Source organism: Kockovaella imperatae (genome assembly GCF_002102565.1).
Source record: "Kockovaella imperatae strain NRRL Y-17943 chromosome Unknown BD324scaffold_12, whole genome shotgun sequence".
Lineage (NCBI taxonomy): Eukaryota > Fungi > Basidiomycota > Tremellomycetes > Tremellales > Cuniculitremaceae > Kockovaella > Kockovaella imperatae.
In genome coordinates, this window is record NW_019028952.1 from 503,515 (window position 1) to 517,066 (window position 13,552).

General features: G+C 51.8%; 5 protein-coding genes across 5 annotated transcripts; 3 read left to right on the forward strand and 2 right to left on the reverse strand.

Moving 5' to 3' along the window:
• BD324DRAFT_633933 (hypothetical protein) lies at positions 1 to 2,110 on the forward strand. The gene is made up of 5 exons (XM_022016681.1): positions 1 to 554; positions 645 to 811; positions 862 to 1,337; positions 1,377 to 1,512; positions 1,567 to 2,110. Exons 1-5 carry the CDS (start codon positions 99 to 101, stop codon positions 1,727 to 1,729), a joined length of 1,398 nt encoding a protein of 465 aa, XP_021869332.1. The 5' UTR covers positions 1 to 98; the 3' UTR covers positions 1,730 to 2,110.
• Positions 2,111 to 2,223: 113 nt separating this feature from the next.
• BD324DRAFT_118908 (hypothetical protein) lies at positions 2,224 to 3,166 on the forward strand. Its single transcript, XM_022011950.1, has 4 exons — positions 2,224 to 2,408; positions 2,456 to 2,602; positions 2,649 to 3,098; positions 3,153 to 3,166. Exons 1-3 carry the CDS (start codon positions 2,357 to 2,359, stop codon positions 2,909 to 2,911), a joined length of 462 nt encoding a protein of 153 aa, XP_021869333.1. The 5' UTR covers positions 2,224 to 2,356; the 3' UTR covers positions 2,912 to 3,098; positions 3,153 to 3,166.
• A 381-nt stretch (positions 3,167 to 3,547) lies between these two features.
• Positions 3,548 to 4,869, forward strand: BD324DRAFT_118880 (hypothetical protein). The gene is made up of 5 exons (XM_022011949.1): positions 3,548 to 3,930; positions 3,992 to 4,129; positions 4,190 to 4,400; positions 4,468 to 4,634; positions 4,691 to 4,869. Exons 1-5 carry the CDS (start codon positions 3,882 to 3,884, stop codon positions 4,798 to 4,800), a joined length of 675 nt encoding a protein of 224 aa, XP_021869334.1. The 5' UTR covers positions 3,548 to 3,881; the 3' UTR covers positions 4,801 to 4,869.
• Positions 4,870 to 5,177: 308 nt separating this feature from the next.
• BD324DRAFT_633946 (glycosyltransferase family 2 protein) lies at positions 5,178 to 12,155 on the reverse strand. The gene is made up of 11 exons (XM_022016682.1): positions 11,859 to 12,155; positions 11,286 to 11,801; positions 8,658 to 11,232; positions 8,260 to 8,612; positions 7,885 to 8,225; positions 7,492 to 7,846; positions 7,217 to 7,436; positions 7,057 to 7,179; positions 6,215 to 7,010; positions 5,450 to 6,170; positions 5,178 to 5,397 (listed from the first exon to the last, which is right to left on the reverse strand). Exons 2-11 carry the CDS (start codon positions 11,675 to 11,677, stop codon positions 5,286 to 5,288), a joined length of 5,988 nt encoding a protein of 1,995 aa, XP_021869335.1. The 5' UTR covers positions 11,678 to 11,801; positions 11,859 to 12,155; the 3' UTR covers positions 5,178 to 5,285.
• A 609-nt stretch (positions 12,156 to 12,764) lies between these two features.
• Positions 12,765 to 13,521, reverse strand: BD324DRAFT_652834 (SUR7/PalI family-domain-containing protein; the record flags this gene model as incomplete). The annotated part of the gene is made up of 2 exons (XM_022018562.1): positions 12,765 to 13,304; positions 13,357 to 13,521. The coding sequence occupies 2 exons, from the start codon at positions 13,519 to 13,521 to the stop codon at positions 12,765 to 12,767; spliced, it is 705 nt and encodes a 234-aa protein (XP_021869336.1).
• Between the last annotated feature and the right edge of the window lie 31 nt (positions 13,522 to 13,552).

A 13,552-nucleotide genomic window follows, 5' to 3' on the forward strand; every position in this document is an offset into this window, starting at 1 on the left:
CCACGGTTCGTTTCATCATTGATCGTATTGACAATATTCCATACACACGCTCTTCACCGATAGCTCTGCACTGCCTGCAGAAGTAGGACATCGTCAGGATGGATGCTGATCCATGGGCAGACGCTCCTGCGACTCCAAAGATGGACGGAAGGACGCCTGTACCATCTCCCCAAAAACAAACCGACTCAACCTCAGCGACGCATTCCACTCCAGGACCGTCGTCGCCCATCGCGGAGTCAGAGGACGTCGACTCAACTCACGTCGACCCAGACGAGCCAGCGACACAGATGGTCGACTCTCCCATCGAGGATATTCCTGCCGCACCTATCGTGGCAGCAGGACAGCCTGCCGAAGAGGACGCCGATTTTGACGACTTTGTTGATTTTGACGAACCTGCCGCTGGACCTAGCTCATTCGGAGCCAGTGCAATGACGGACGGGGATGATGGCTTCGGCGACTTTGGAGATTTCGAGGGAGGGGATGAGTCTGTCGAGACATTTGGGGATCAAAGCGGTACTGTCGGCGTACAGCCAATGCAAGAACCGAGAGATTGGGTGAGTAGAGGTACTTAGGAAATTGCATTTCTGGCGGCGGCTCCAATCTGCACGCAGGGAAGGACAGTCTTCTTATTTGACGCTATATAGGCTGCTCTCCATCTCGACCCATTCCCTTCCCGCTCGGCACTTCGCGATCAGATCGCATCATTACTATCGCCATTAATGGCGGAATCAAGCGGAAGCTCATCCAGACTGACCGATGAACCTCCTAGAGAGGTCGCTGGTCTAGGTCAGATCATGGTCTCAGAGTCCAGGCGAGTCTCGTTGCATTCTCACAAACGATCATATACTGACTCTCTCGCAGCCGTGAGGCCTATGCTCAGCTTACCACGGCTCCAATTTTGAGATCACTGGATTGGACACGATCTCGGGTCAGGAGAGAACATTTGATATCTATGGGCGTCCCTGTCAACCTCGACGAAGTAGATTCACATCGTCTCTCATCACTTCCTCCACTCCGCATTAGCACGACATTACCTTCCTCATCATCCTCCAGAGCTAACCATCCGTCCTCCTCCTCAAGAAGTGGAAAAGGTGAAATGTTACCGCCTGCCGTTCCCAGGCCAGCGTCAGTCGATGGTCGTCGTTCGACTCGAAGTCCAGCTGGCGAATCGTATTCAAATCAGCGCAGCAGTACGGGCGACAGAGGGAACGGTATCAGTCCAAATCATACTGGTCCGAAAAATGCTTCGCAGCGGAACAGAAGAGACCAAAATGGGATGGGACCGAAACCTGTGCTGGATACATCCCAAGCCGAAGAGCTATGCGGTCTTGACGAAGGTGAATGACTTTGGCTGAATTTGTCGCTGAGAAGACCAGACGCGCTATCGCTGTACAGCCTAGAACGCCTACGTACAATACAGAATGAGCTCGTCGAAACGTCAGCTCAGGCATCGGCGCTCCTCGCGTGGTATTTACAGCTCAAGGATGCTCAAACTCAAGATGCAGAGACTTAGTGGGTGTTCTCCGACATCGATAGGGTGTCGGTGCTGATAACTTCCCCCCGTAGCAATGGGATGATCTCAGAACTCATCGCCAATGCTGCAAAGGCAAAACAAGCTCAGACATCAGGATCTGGCGGTGTATTCAGACGCTCATCATTGAAAACTCGACCCCAAAGCTCGAGTGGATCCGCCACCCCTGGACGCATAGGTAGTCCTGCCATACGATAGGCCGATGTGCATGCAGGTGTCGGCTGGGCCAACGAATGTTTCACGTCAGTGTTCTTGATCACTGACGATGGTAGATGTCTTCCGTGTGGATCTTGCATCCCTTCAGGCTCGGTCAGTCCGGACCCAAAGCTCAGGCCTCCTTCGGCGGGACACTTGAACTCTGATCATGTCTATGGAATCTGACCACGTCTCAGCAGAGTCTTTCAAATAGTTTCTTCTGCTTCGGACAGCGATCATGCGATCACCCTGCGCTTCACGGCCGTCCATCCGTTTTGGAAACTCGGACTCCTGCCAAGAGACAAGCTTGCATAAAGGACGGTCGCGGGGCCGTGTGATCGGGGATACGCTCGAAGGGACTGACTAGCTGAGACTGACCGAATCGGCGCCCGTCCTTTCACCACATGCACTTTGAACACACGGGTGAAACCATAGCCTCAAAAGTCTACCGCCACTCCTTTGGTCATTACATCTAAAGCTGATTGTAACAGAGGGGAGTGATGCAGCGGCAGATGTTAGACCCAATGCGACATCAGCTCTTCAGTCATCTACTTTTCAGCTCCTCCGTCAGAGCTGAACGTCGCGGCGTCTTCGTTGACCGTACTGGATCTCCTTGGCCTCTCTGGCAGAATGGTCTCGCCGGTAAGATCCCTCAGACTTATTGGCTTTTGGTTGCTATCGTGTGAGTGTTTTGAGCACATTCAAGGGGTCGGTATTGACACATACCAGTCATCGCGGTCGCTCACGCAAGTCAGCCTCGCAATCACGCACACACTCCTTTGCGGAAGGGCCGAAGAGGCTCCCATGGTCTGGATCGTAGGGACGATACCGTCATCTGGAATGCAGGAGGTCCCTCGACCGATGATCTGCGGACCAGTGAGCAGCTCTGCAGCTGAAGTCTGATGATCTGACGGCGTTTCAGCTACCGCAGACCTGATGGTCGAAGACTCTGATATCAAGGCCATCCTCTTCGTGCTTACGAAACTGACGCACGGGAAATGGATCATGGACCTCATGGGCCAACCTGTACCTCTCGAATCCGATGCTCCGTTGAATGCGTATTCGGGGTCTCAAGCTGCATACTCAATCTATGATTCGACATTCTACCGACATCAAGTGAACATCAGCGTCTCCGGCACAGGCCCAGTGTCAGTCATTCCACCGTGTGATCGCCAATCTCACTAGACACTGATGCTTTTTCGCAGCTGGGCTCATGGCTATGAACAAGCTTTCAATCAGAGTCAAGGGTCCATCTCCAACCTCTTGGCAAGTGGTGAAAGCTGGGACCTCACCACGAAGCTGAGAGCCATCTCGGGGTATCCAACGAGAAAGCTACCAGCTAGCGTCCTCGGAGGGTCGACAGACTATTTGTGTAGGTCGGCTCGGGCAAGGTTCAACCTCTGCGGAGCGCTTAAAGCCACATCAGGGAACTTTGTTAGGCGGTCCGAGGAGACGCCCATCTTACTAGTCGGCAATGGATCGTATGTTACTCCAAATGTCTGGGTCGTCAATACCGCTTATCCGGATTCGAAGCAGTAAGTTGGCGCATCCGGGACCCTCCTGCTCAGTGACGCATGCTCATGAGCCCGCTTCTTCACTAAGGGTCGACATTTTCCGCCCGACCGATAATTGGCTAGGCACACAAGTCACCATGGATAAGTTGATGGCTGAAGTAGAGTATTATGTGACGCTGGCGGATCTCCAACGATGGACCATGTCGGCATTATACTGGAGCAGTCAATCGATTTGACAGCGCAATCTCGAACTGCGAAAGCCCTTGATATACCCGTTGACCCTACATGCATACCGCCCAGCTGTAACGACAGATTGGCTTCCTTTGATCTGCCTGTCACAAGGGGGTTCAGTACTGAGGTGGTCGGTCAAACCATTCGAGTTGTTGTCCCTCGAATGCCACAGGATCTTGTTGGATCGTATGTTTCAGACGACTGCCATGGTTGGTCCCTTGTTTGAGCACTTGGGCCAAAGCAACATCAATGGAGTCTCTCGACACCTTTCAGCTACGCTCTGCCCTAGCTTTTCACTTAGGGGTGAGATTTAACATTCGTTCTTGCTCCCTAGATTGAAGTCTGGCCGGCACGTCACCAGCCAAACTCATATCCATTCTTAGCCCATTGTTGACGTTCAAGTCGTAGAGATGGACACCATGCTGAAACTCATATGGTGTGCCTTGCTATTCTTTTCTGGTGAGCAGGATCGTCGAAGTCGCATCAGAGAGGTCCACTCAACAGCGCTTCGGACTCTCAGGTCAGACTGTTGTCTCAGCTGAGCGGACAAGAATCCGCTCAATCGACATCAGTCATAGGAGAGCTCATAGTCTCGACAAGCGTGGACAAGTGACGGTGTGGAATGCAGGCGGTCCAACCATCCAAGATGTGACCAGTTGTAAGTGGCACTTGAGGCAGAGAGAGTATGGGATGGATGACACCGTACCGTCCCTCCTAGCATCTGTCTCTGACCCGGCCATCAAAGCCATCCTGATCGCCATGGTATCTTGTAATCCTAATTGGATCGTCGACCTCCTGGGACAACAAGCCAACGGCAACGGCAGTTCTGCGCCTGCTGCCTATACTGCAGATGAAATCTCATATTCAATCTTTGACGACACCTTCTACAGGCGCCAATTCAAAACGAGTCCAACGGGCCAAGGTGCACAGTGAGCGCTGCACGCATACGTCGGGCTGTTTTGTTGGCGCTTCTTTTGCTGATGTAGAGACTGGTAGATGGCCTGCAGGGTACGCAAACGTTGTCCGTGACGCTCAAGCCCAACTAGCCAACACTTCCAATTCCGTGTTTCCACACGATGTCGGTATGAAAATCCGCATGATCACTGGGTATCCTCCTCGATGGTTTATGCCAACCCTGATATCGGCAACGACAGACTCGTTGTGTAAGTCAATGCCCAGATCACATAGGCATCCTGCTGACTCTGAGCCTGTAATTCAGGGCACATGGTTCAGCGTTCTTCGGAAACGCCGATGCTTGCTCAAAAGTCCGATCGGAACCCAGGAAGCATTTACGCCATTACGAGACCAGTTCAGAGCAGCATGACGTGAGTATCGGGAAAAGGAGCTGACCCAAATTGCGCAATCAATTCACGATGCTGACCGCGGGTGCGGATCCCCACAGTGTCGACCTCATTTCGACGTCAGGTAACAAGACCACAACCACTATGGCAGACCTGATGTCTCAAACTAGTATGTTCTTCGCCCTGGCTGATTTCCAAGTTTGGGCCAAATCCGAATACGATTGGCAGAGATCGTCCGTGAATGGCACGGCCTCGTGAGACGTGTCATCGCTTGATTCTGTCGTTCTATTGCATCCCACGTACATCTGAATAGTAGCGGGGCAAACACCTGTTGCGTTGTATCGGATGAAGAATTCGCCTTCATAGTGAGCAATCAGTGAGGCTTGTCAGCCTGAACAAACTACATATACCAAATGCCATGCAATAGAGTCATACGATACAGAGAGAAATCATGGAGTATTGTGAGCAGAAAAAGTCCGTGTAAAGTATGTCATCATGTGTCCTCGTTGTCGTCTATGTGGACGACAAGATTTGATCAATGTTCTGATTCAGCCATGCGGCTCGTGAGGCCAGATCGGCATTAGGGAAGAGACCGTATAAAGCTTCCCGAGTCTGTCGTTTCGTACTGTATCATGTCGTCAGTCTTCGAGTCGGAGCCAGCGACACGTCACACTCACATGCTCATCAGATCTTGAGAAGCTAGATACCTCCTCAGTACGTCCAGTACCTTGTCGTCGGACGGTTCCGCGTCCGTATCTGTTGTGGGCGGAGGTTCACCACCCATGCCGCCAAACGGATTCGCAGTGGTCGCGAGGGAATAGGTTGATCCTCTGTTCTCGAGCATCGGCCCGCCCGATGCAAACGTGTTCAGACCCGACATGACCGAGTTTCTCGGTGGTCCTGGGTTGCCAGACAAGAATCCTGGAACCTGGTACGGTAAAAATACAGTCGGCGGTCTCAGCCCTGCACCACCATAGTCGGATATTGCAGGCGAGTCGAACGGATTACTAGGCACGGGAAGAGGTGCCATATAGGGTGATCCGGTAGGTCCTCCATAGTCTGACCCTGGACCCCACATGCTCAACCCAGCCATGGATGTCACGCGTGGACGTGGTAATTCACCCGTATGCTGAGGTACGAGATAAGGATTCGACATGGATTGGCGAAGATTTGAGCCCGACGTCATGTTTTGCAAATTACGCGAAGAATGTGATGGACCAAGAGGTGAGGCGTCCCGCCAGTAGTCGGCACCAGGGGGCAACTCAGATCCCTGGGAGTATGCACTTGCTGGTCCAGGTCTCGGACGAGCTCGACTCGTACGGGTGTTGGAAGTGTGGGAGGTGGCCCGTGATTTCTCCGAGTGGATTGAACCAGTCTCCCAAGCGCCTGATTCGTAATCTATAAAATCGAATCAGCCAACAACAGCGTCCCTAAGCACTCACCTTTGAATCGTTTGTAAGGGATCAACGAGTCGCTGAATGGCTCATCATCATCGTATACCACCGTCTTGTTGTTACCCTCCCCAACCACTTTACGCGTATTACCCCAGCTAAAGTCATCCATTGACCAGAATGAATAGAGGGGCAGAAAGACCGAGTATACCGGGAAAGCCAGGATGTAAAGTACCATCCATCCAACCAGCATGAACTCCCTCTTCAAAATAAAGATAAGAGCCTGGAGTCCGTACACACTCGCAATCATAGCCAGCGAAATGACGGGTATAGCGGCTTTGCCAGTCGAAACGATCACGACGAGGTAGATGAGATAGGCACACGTTGCTGGCAAGATGATGGTTCCGAGGAGGTCAATGAATACCACGAATCGCATAGAGAAGAAGCAAAAGCCACACATTTCAGGTAAGAACATGAGTTCTGCTAGATTGTGAATGGTCGAGTTGATCCATCGTCGACGTTGACTGAGCAGAACGTTCCATCGGCTCGGGGCAATGGTATGAGCAATTGCGTCGGGAGTGAATTTGAGCTTGAATGTAGGGAAATGCTTCATCATGAGGGTAGTGAGATATCGATCTTCACCCAGTGAGAATAGGTTTTTCTTGTGCAGCGTGTCGACGTTTGGCTCAGCGTACTCGTCAATGACCAGGGAGGAAATGATAACGGGTCGACCCTTGTCTGCGGTACGTATTCGGTAGACAGAGAAACATCCAGGCAGACAAGTGACGGAACCAAAGAGAGATTCAAACGCCTTGGTGAGATGATGCGAGATGTAGTATTCGTAGACCTGAAGCCGTCAGCATGGTCCAGGCACCGAACGACCGCGTGCTCACCTGAATCATCGTGGTCAAGGACTCTCGCTCGTTCTCTACCTTTGTCTCCCCACAGATCCCGATAATTCGTTGATCGTCCGCCGTACAGGCAATCAATCGGTTCAGAGAATCAGGTGTGACAGTCTGTCAAGTCAGGCAGCGCCTCCGGAGGAGCACTCACTGTATCCGCATCAACCTGGAAGATGTATTCGTAGAATGTCGGATCGATCCCAATGACATTTCGCATCTGATGATAAATCTCCAGCTCCAGTGGACACATGGCAGCATCAAAGTGGACTCGGTTGAGATACTGCAAGAGAAGTACTTGAGAATCTCGCTTTCCACGATTTCCGGGTTTCGAGGTTTCAGTAGGTTTACCGACCTTGACGATGACAACGTAGCTGAGAAGGCATCAGCTCTCTGCATGTGATTCGACAGCTGAGGAGAGAGACGCACGGGACCACATGTCCCTCGTGTTCATACAGACCAGAGTAGACTTTGGCATAATTCAGCTGCCTGCTGCCCTCCCCTACACTCTTGAACAAGAGAGGTTCCGGGTCAAGCTTTGGATCGACACCCAAGATATCCAGGACGATTCGCGGCGTCGGTCGATTGTTACCTGATCCAATGATGTTTCCATCACAAATGATGAACATGAGTTTCCGCTTGTCGTCGTAATTGAGCACAGACAGCGAGTCGATTGTACGCTTGAGTGACTCCTCGCCCTCGGTATAACAAGGGACTTGACAAATGACGAACTTGTCGAGCAGCTCTGGTTGACGCTTTGATGAGAGCTGTAGGGCGGCGAGGACTACCGAGTCAGCGACTGGTCTAGGAACGGACGCTCACATTTCGAACCAATCACCGTCATGAGGATAACGGAGAAAGACAATAAAAGGTAATTCTGAACGGTGCATCGAGCGGATCTACGATAGTCGAGCTCTCCGACGTAGAAGGCATTGTTCAAGCACTCCATGGTGTTTTGCTGATCCTCAGTTGACATCTTTGCCAAAATGGCATTCATCGCTTGAGTGATATCCTGGCCAGCTTGCGTCTGGAAAAGTCCGCTCAAATCACTGTTGAAAAATCCATAGTTGGGCAAGTCGGTCCCTGAAGACGAAGAGTAGTACTGGACAGTGTAGAGGTAGTCGGAAAGGTCGTAGACCTTTTGTTGGTAGATTGCCCATTGTCTGCTGTCAGAACTGCACTTCCCTATTGACTCACCTTTGCGAGCCATCCGCTTGGTTCAGGATATACTGCTTGTCGTACACAAAGCTTCCCTTATAGTACTGCACGAGATCAGGCATCAAGGTATCAGTGTACCATGTCGGGCTGTCTAGCTTGGTATTCTGTGTCTGTTGTTGGGCTCCGCTGGTATGTATAGCATAATCGACAAGCGGAGTGAAGTTGGCAGCCAAAAGTGAGAGCTGATTGTTGGTCACTAGATTCGGGCAAGCCAACGTCATGGGCATGGGGAAGTAGTGAGTCAGATCTTGTCCAGCGAATTCTAGCATAATCGTCGCGGATGTAGGATACGCCTTGATATCGGAATGTTGGCCTTTGTAAAAGTTTGTAAACTGCGATGCGTGAGCATGATCCGTCATGTTTCACCGGGGACTCACATCGTAGACTTTGCCAGCAATCGCAGCATAATAGTCGTCCGTTCCGGCATGCTCAGACAGCTCAGTAGGGTTCCAAGCCTTGTCACTGTCAGGGCACAGGAGCAGTCCAAACCCGACGATATAGAACAAGACCACTCCGCACATCATTATGATCATCATGAAAATGGCCAGCTTTTCCCTCCAGGCCATGCGCACATCTGCTCGCTTCATACCTCCAATGCTTGACAAGAGGAACGATGGAATCCACCATGTCAACATCCATGTGATCCGAAGCCACCAGCGTCTAGCTGTCGTCGTCGCGATGACCTCTGTAGCTTGATGCTTCTTTTCATGGACAATCATATCCCCGGCGTCACGACTATGTAGCGGGTCATCTTCTTTGTAGATTGGCGAGACCATGGATGTCTTGGTATCCGAGTAGAGGTGCTGATTGGTAGGGAAGTCTGGAGTCGCCTGATAGTCTTTGTACTCGACCTCGCCGGGCGTATTGGGCGAGTATACATCTCCTGATGTCGTACTACGCTTCAAGAGCAAATCATCAGTGCTTGCGTCCATGGTCTGGCCGGCCACACCAAGGTACGACCCCCGCTTGGGCTCATCGTCAGAGACGAACGTTTCGGTTGTGGTACCGTAAGGTGTCCCTTCTGCGCGTCGAATTATGTCTTCTTGCATCTTCCAGGCGTCCCATGAGAGCCAAATCCTCGACTTGCTGATCTGATAGTCGCTCTTTGACCATCCATACGATTCAGCAAATTTGTGAACGCCGTCTGGCTCGACGGCATGGCGTTGACAAAAATCGGTGAGGGAGATGTCTGCAACGTAATCGAATTCGTTGCGATTGACAAGTTCGGGAAGCAGCAATGCCTTGACTTGAATTTTGACCCTTCGCTTGTCGAACGAATTGGGATGGCCAGAATCGTTCGGCCGGATACAAGCTACTGTCCATACTCTCGTGCTATCGATCTGGTTTAGGAGAGTGCTGAGCGTGGCGTTGATCTGAGTGGTGACGGGTTGTGGCACAGCCGTGTCAATCGGCCAATCAGCATCAGATTGCTTGGCTCCTCGGACAGGGTTGACAATTTGAGTCGGAGTTCGCAGTGGGGTGACTGACACTTGCGCTTGGACAGTGATGCTTGCGTCCATTGGATGACCTTCCGTTGCCAAGCCTGGCCCAGATACCAGCTTCGACACAAATGGATCCGAGGATGATCTCAGAAGGTCTACGAGCTGCTTGTCGAGGGTGTCGCAGTTGGCCTCGACAAAGTCGTAGGCATCATAGATGCAAGACCCAGAGTAATGATTGATACCGAAGGATCGCTTTGAAAGTTCCGGCGGGCTTGAGATGTAAGATGCTGAACGGATGAATGAAGCGTCAAATTGTCCGACCAAATGGTCGGCAGAGTCTTCCGGGCTTTGCGAATTGACGACTCCCAGCATGCCGCCTGGCGTTCGCGATAGCCTGGATGAACCGAGCAGACCACCTCGCAGCAGCTCGAGACAGCCATTGTCCATGACGGATACATGGGGTAAACCATCAGGCCCCATGCTCGAATCATCCTCAAAGAGCCTCTGAACAAGGTACGAATGGACGACCTCGTTGATAAAGTTGGCACTGAATTCGTTGAACCCATTGGACCCCTGAGCGTTGATTAAAGGGGTGTATGCGCTGAGTCTGGCGTCGACAGTACGAGATTGGTACCCTGGGACATCCAGCTGTACAATTTGTAATTCTGGGGCAGCGTCATTGGGCGGGGCGAGCTTTCGATTCGCCATTTCCACGACAAACGTGAACAATATGGCGTACAAATCTTTGATCAAGGCATCTCGCTGTGCCAAAGCTCCGTCCACATCGAGGATCATCGAGCAGAGATCGTGTCGAATCCACCGGGTTCGATTGACGAGGACCTTTTCTAGCTCGTCAGGGTGAACGCCCAAGTGTCGAGCGACGGTCGCGAGCAGTACTTGATCCTCCGCCCGAGCACTCTCGTCGATCGATGTCATCCCCAGGGATCCTTGCCTGTCATCCACGAATGTGAGATTGGACAAGAGGAGGATGGTTGTGAGGAGGGAAAAGATGGACTGGACATGCTTCGATTTAAACCCAAGCGAAGCAAATGCCGCTCGGAGTTCACCAAGCTGCGCTGCGTCATCTGAGAACAGACCTCCAGGTAATCGATAACATCCGCTCTGAGCTAGGACTGCATAGCTTGATGGGTCCTCTAAATCCAAAGCGTCCCGTTCCCCTGGTGAGGCTCCGGCCAAGAGTTGATAGAAGACGTGAAAGGACCTTTCATCATGGTGTAGACGTCCCAGTCGGGATTTGTTCAGACCAAATGGGAGAACTTTCGCACCGCACACAGAACCGTCGGATGCAAAGTGTAACTCGAGATACTTGGAATGCTGCGACGCAGATGGGTTGAGGGGTGTTTTGGAGTGTCCAAAGGATTCCAGAAGGGTAAAGACGTAATTGATCTGGTCGGAGATGCGGCGTTGAGCTTTGGTATGAGAGGCCAGTCGAAGGATCTGGGAAGTGACGTGACGGGATGCAGTGGATTTCCCAGACCCGGTGGCTCCGCTGAGTAGCGCGTGTCAGCAGCGCTTCAAGGCTTGGCTCTGACCTATACTCACTGATATAGGATACTTTGTGACTCTTTCCGCCTATGCATCAACATCCAAGCCCTCCCTGCCAGCTCATACACGTGAGGCTGCGGACGTGAGTGGACTTCACTGTCGACAGACTCTACGTCCCTCTCATATTCCTTTTCACTCGCTTCACCCAAGGACTCCAGCATGCGCAAGGGGTTGACAACAACATAGCTCGTCCCGCTGGATCCCACTCGAGTGTACGGTAAATCCAATCGTGCTCGAGATGACAAGAGCGACGTGATGGTCTCGTCGGTGGGGAAGACGGAACGTGAGGTCGAGGATGAAGATCCAGCGTGCGGTGACGATGAAGCGATGAGGGATGTAAGAGACCGAGTGGATGATGGCTCGCCGGCAGTCATATTGGCCACCGACATGGTTTTAGCACAGATGGTGAGAGAATGAAAGGATCCAAAAAGGAATCGCTAGATGTTCCCGCTGATCGGTCCACCTTTTTTTGGGAACCCCACCAATATGCAAGGGCCTGGGGACAAGATGAGCCTTCAGAGTCGTTGAGCATGTAGTGAGAAGAGGAAGATGAAAGCGCTATCAACTCACCGTGAACTTCCTCCTTTCAAGCACGGCGGTGCATAACACTCGTCTCTCGTGAATATTCGTGTTCCCGCTTAGGTCAAAAGGGTTTGATCGGCGAGCTCTCTGAGCGGAAAGGACCCGCCCCCTTCACAATGGCGCGCGTCAGCCTCGCTCAGAGCGAAGAAGACCTTGTGTCCGATAGTGACACGGAAGATGCCAACTGCCTAGCCTTCCAGTTGGTGGTGATGGTGGTGATGGTGGTGGTAGATGATTGGTCGTCGCCGACTGCTATCACAGGAGCTGTGCGCGGCGAGATCAGGGGGAAGAGGCGGGACATGCTTGTTTTTTTTCTTTTCACTTGAGCCCAAGTGGATAAAATTCATTACGTAAATGAGATGGTGTGTTTCAGAATGTGGCGAGGGGGGGGGCACAAGCCACTGAGGGCGTGTGGCGAAAATGATCACAGTGCCGGGAGGGACTGGCTGCAAGCTAGAGAATCGTTCATGACACAGAGCCATACAGAGCTGCAGTCAGAATTCAGCTCGTCAGCCCCACAAGCTTGTGCCCAATACACGTGCGGGTTGCGAGAGCCGCACCGCCAGAAAGAGATCTTGAGTTTACATTATTTACCCTGAAAACTGCACACTGCCTCAGATCTATAATAAAAATGTGTAGTGGCCGAACGAACAGCAAAAATCCGATGCGATACATATTAATCGTAGGCATATGATAAGTACAAGAGGAAGGTCCGTGTATACATGTACTGTTCTGTGTGTGATCGAGAATGCTTGATAAACTGCTAGGTGTTTCCGCCTGACCATTCCACGCCTCAGGTTCCAAAAAGAGTCCTCAGTCTGCTCTGTTCCGCGCAGATGAGTTCAGGGCCACAAAACAAACTCTTTTGGGATCGACCGCCTCTGAGTCAACGGCTTAGTACTTTCCATTGGCGTTCTTGTTTCGGTTGAAGAATCGCTTGTGCCAAGGCTGCTTGGTACCGTAGGCTGTTCCCTCGTTTCCGACGTATCCGGCATTGTTGTACGAGTTGTCGTATTCCTTTCGGTGGTTCTTCCTGTGGGTGCAGCAAGAGAAGAAGACGATGAAGACGGAGAAGAAGAGGACAATGGTAGCGGCCAATGTCAACCAAGTGGTGACTCCGTATTTGGCGACGGCATTGGTGTGGTCGTTGACTTCTCGCTTAACGATTCCAAACACGGCAAAGTCAATGATCATGGCGACGAGAGAGACGATGAACGCGAGGAAAGTGATGAAGGCAGCAAAGATGAATCCGACGTGGTCAGAGACGAGGGTAATGAGGAACGCGATGAACGCGATTCCCATGGCGATGGGGTGGAGGATCAAGGCCTTGGTGGAGCCGTTCAAAGTTTCGTTGGTCCATCGGTAGTCTAGTCCAGCACCAGTGATACGAGTGAGGTCGTATCCGAGTTTAGACTTGGAACATTCTCTTACGCCCTGTCAAATGGGGTCAGCTGTGGACTCGGCCACCGTCGCGACCTGCACTCACGTCCAGACAGTAACCAAATGTACCGAATCGAGAAGTCTCTCCATTGTAGTGAATGTTCAAGAAACCAATCTGTTTAATGATCGGCGAAGAGATGGTGGCAATAAGCAAAAGTGCAAAGGCACAGAAGAGGAAGAAGGAGCCGCAGTGAACTGGTCCAAGTCCCATGGTGAGAGATGTGTCGGGTTTGTATGAGAAT

Excerpts from the sequence above, each read along its gene's own strand:
- BD324DRAFT_633946 (XM_022016682.1), bottom strand. The coding sequence starts at position 11,677 with ATGTCGGTGGCCAATATGACTGCCGGCGAGCCATCATCCACTCGGTCT. Across the intron at positions 11,233-11,285 it reads TCACAAAGTATCCTATATCA|CGGAGCCACCGGGTCTGGGA; the intron begins GTGAGTATAGGT and ends CGCGCTACTCAG. Across the intron at positions 7,437-7,491 it reads CACGAGGGACATGTGGTCCC|CTACGTTGTCATCGTCAAGG; the intron begins GTGCGTCTCTCT and ends ATGCCTTCTCAG.
- BD324DRAFT_118908 (XM_022011950.1), top strand. The coding sequence starts at position 2,357 with ATGGTCTCGCCGGTAAGATCCCTCAGACTTATTGGCTTTTGGTTGCTA. Across the intron at positions 2,409-2,455 it reads TGGCTTTTGGTTGCTATCGT|TCATCGCGGTCGCTCACGCA; the intron begins GTGAGTGTTTTG and ends GACACATACCAG. Across the intron at positions 2,603-2,648 it reads GACCGATGATCTGCGGACCA|CTACCGCAGACCTGATGGTC; the intron begins GTGAGCAGCTCT and ends ACGGCGTTTCAG.
- BD324DRAFT_118880 (XM_022011949.1), top strand. The coding sequence starts at position 3,882 with ATGGACACCATGCTGAAACTCATATGGTGTGCCTTGCTATTCTTTTCT. Across the intron at positions 4,130-4,189 it reads CATCCAAGATGTGACCAGTT|CATCTGTCTCTGACCCGGCC; the intron begins GTAAGTGGCACT and ends CGTCCCTCCTAG. Across the intron at positions 4,401-4,467 it reads CCAACGGGCCAAGGTGCACA|ATGGCCTGCAGGGTACGCAA; the intron begins GTGAGCGCTGCA and ends AGAGACTGGTAG.
- BD324DRAFT_633933 (XM_022016681.1), top strand. The coding sequence starts at position 99 with ATGGATGCTGATCCATGGGCAGACGCTCCTGCGACTCCAAAGATGGAC. Across the intron at positions 555-644 it reads TGCAAGAACCGAGAGATTGG|GCTGCTCTCCATCTCGACCC; the intron begins GTGAGTAGAGGT and ends GACGCTATATAG. Across the intron at positions 1,338-1,376 it reads GCTATGCGGTCTTGACGAAG|ACGCGCTATCGCTGTACAGC; the intron begins GTGAATGACTTT and ends TGAGAAGACCAG.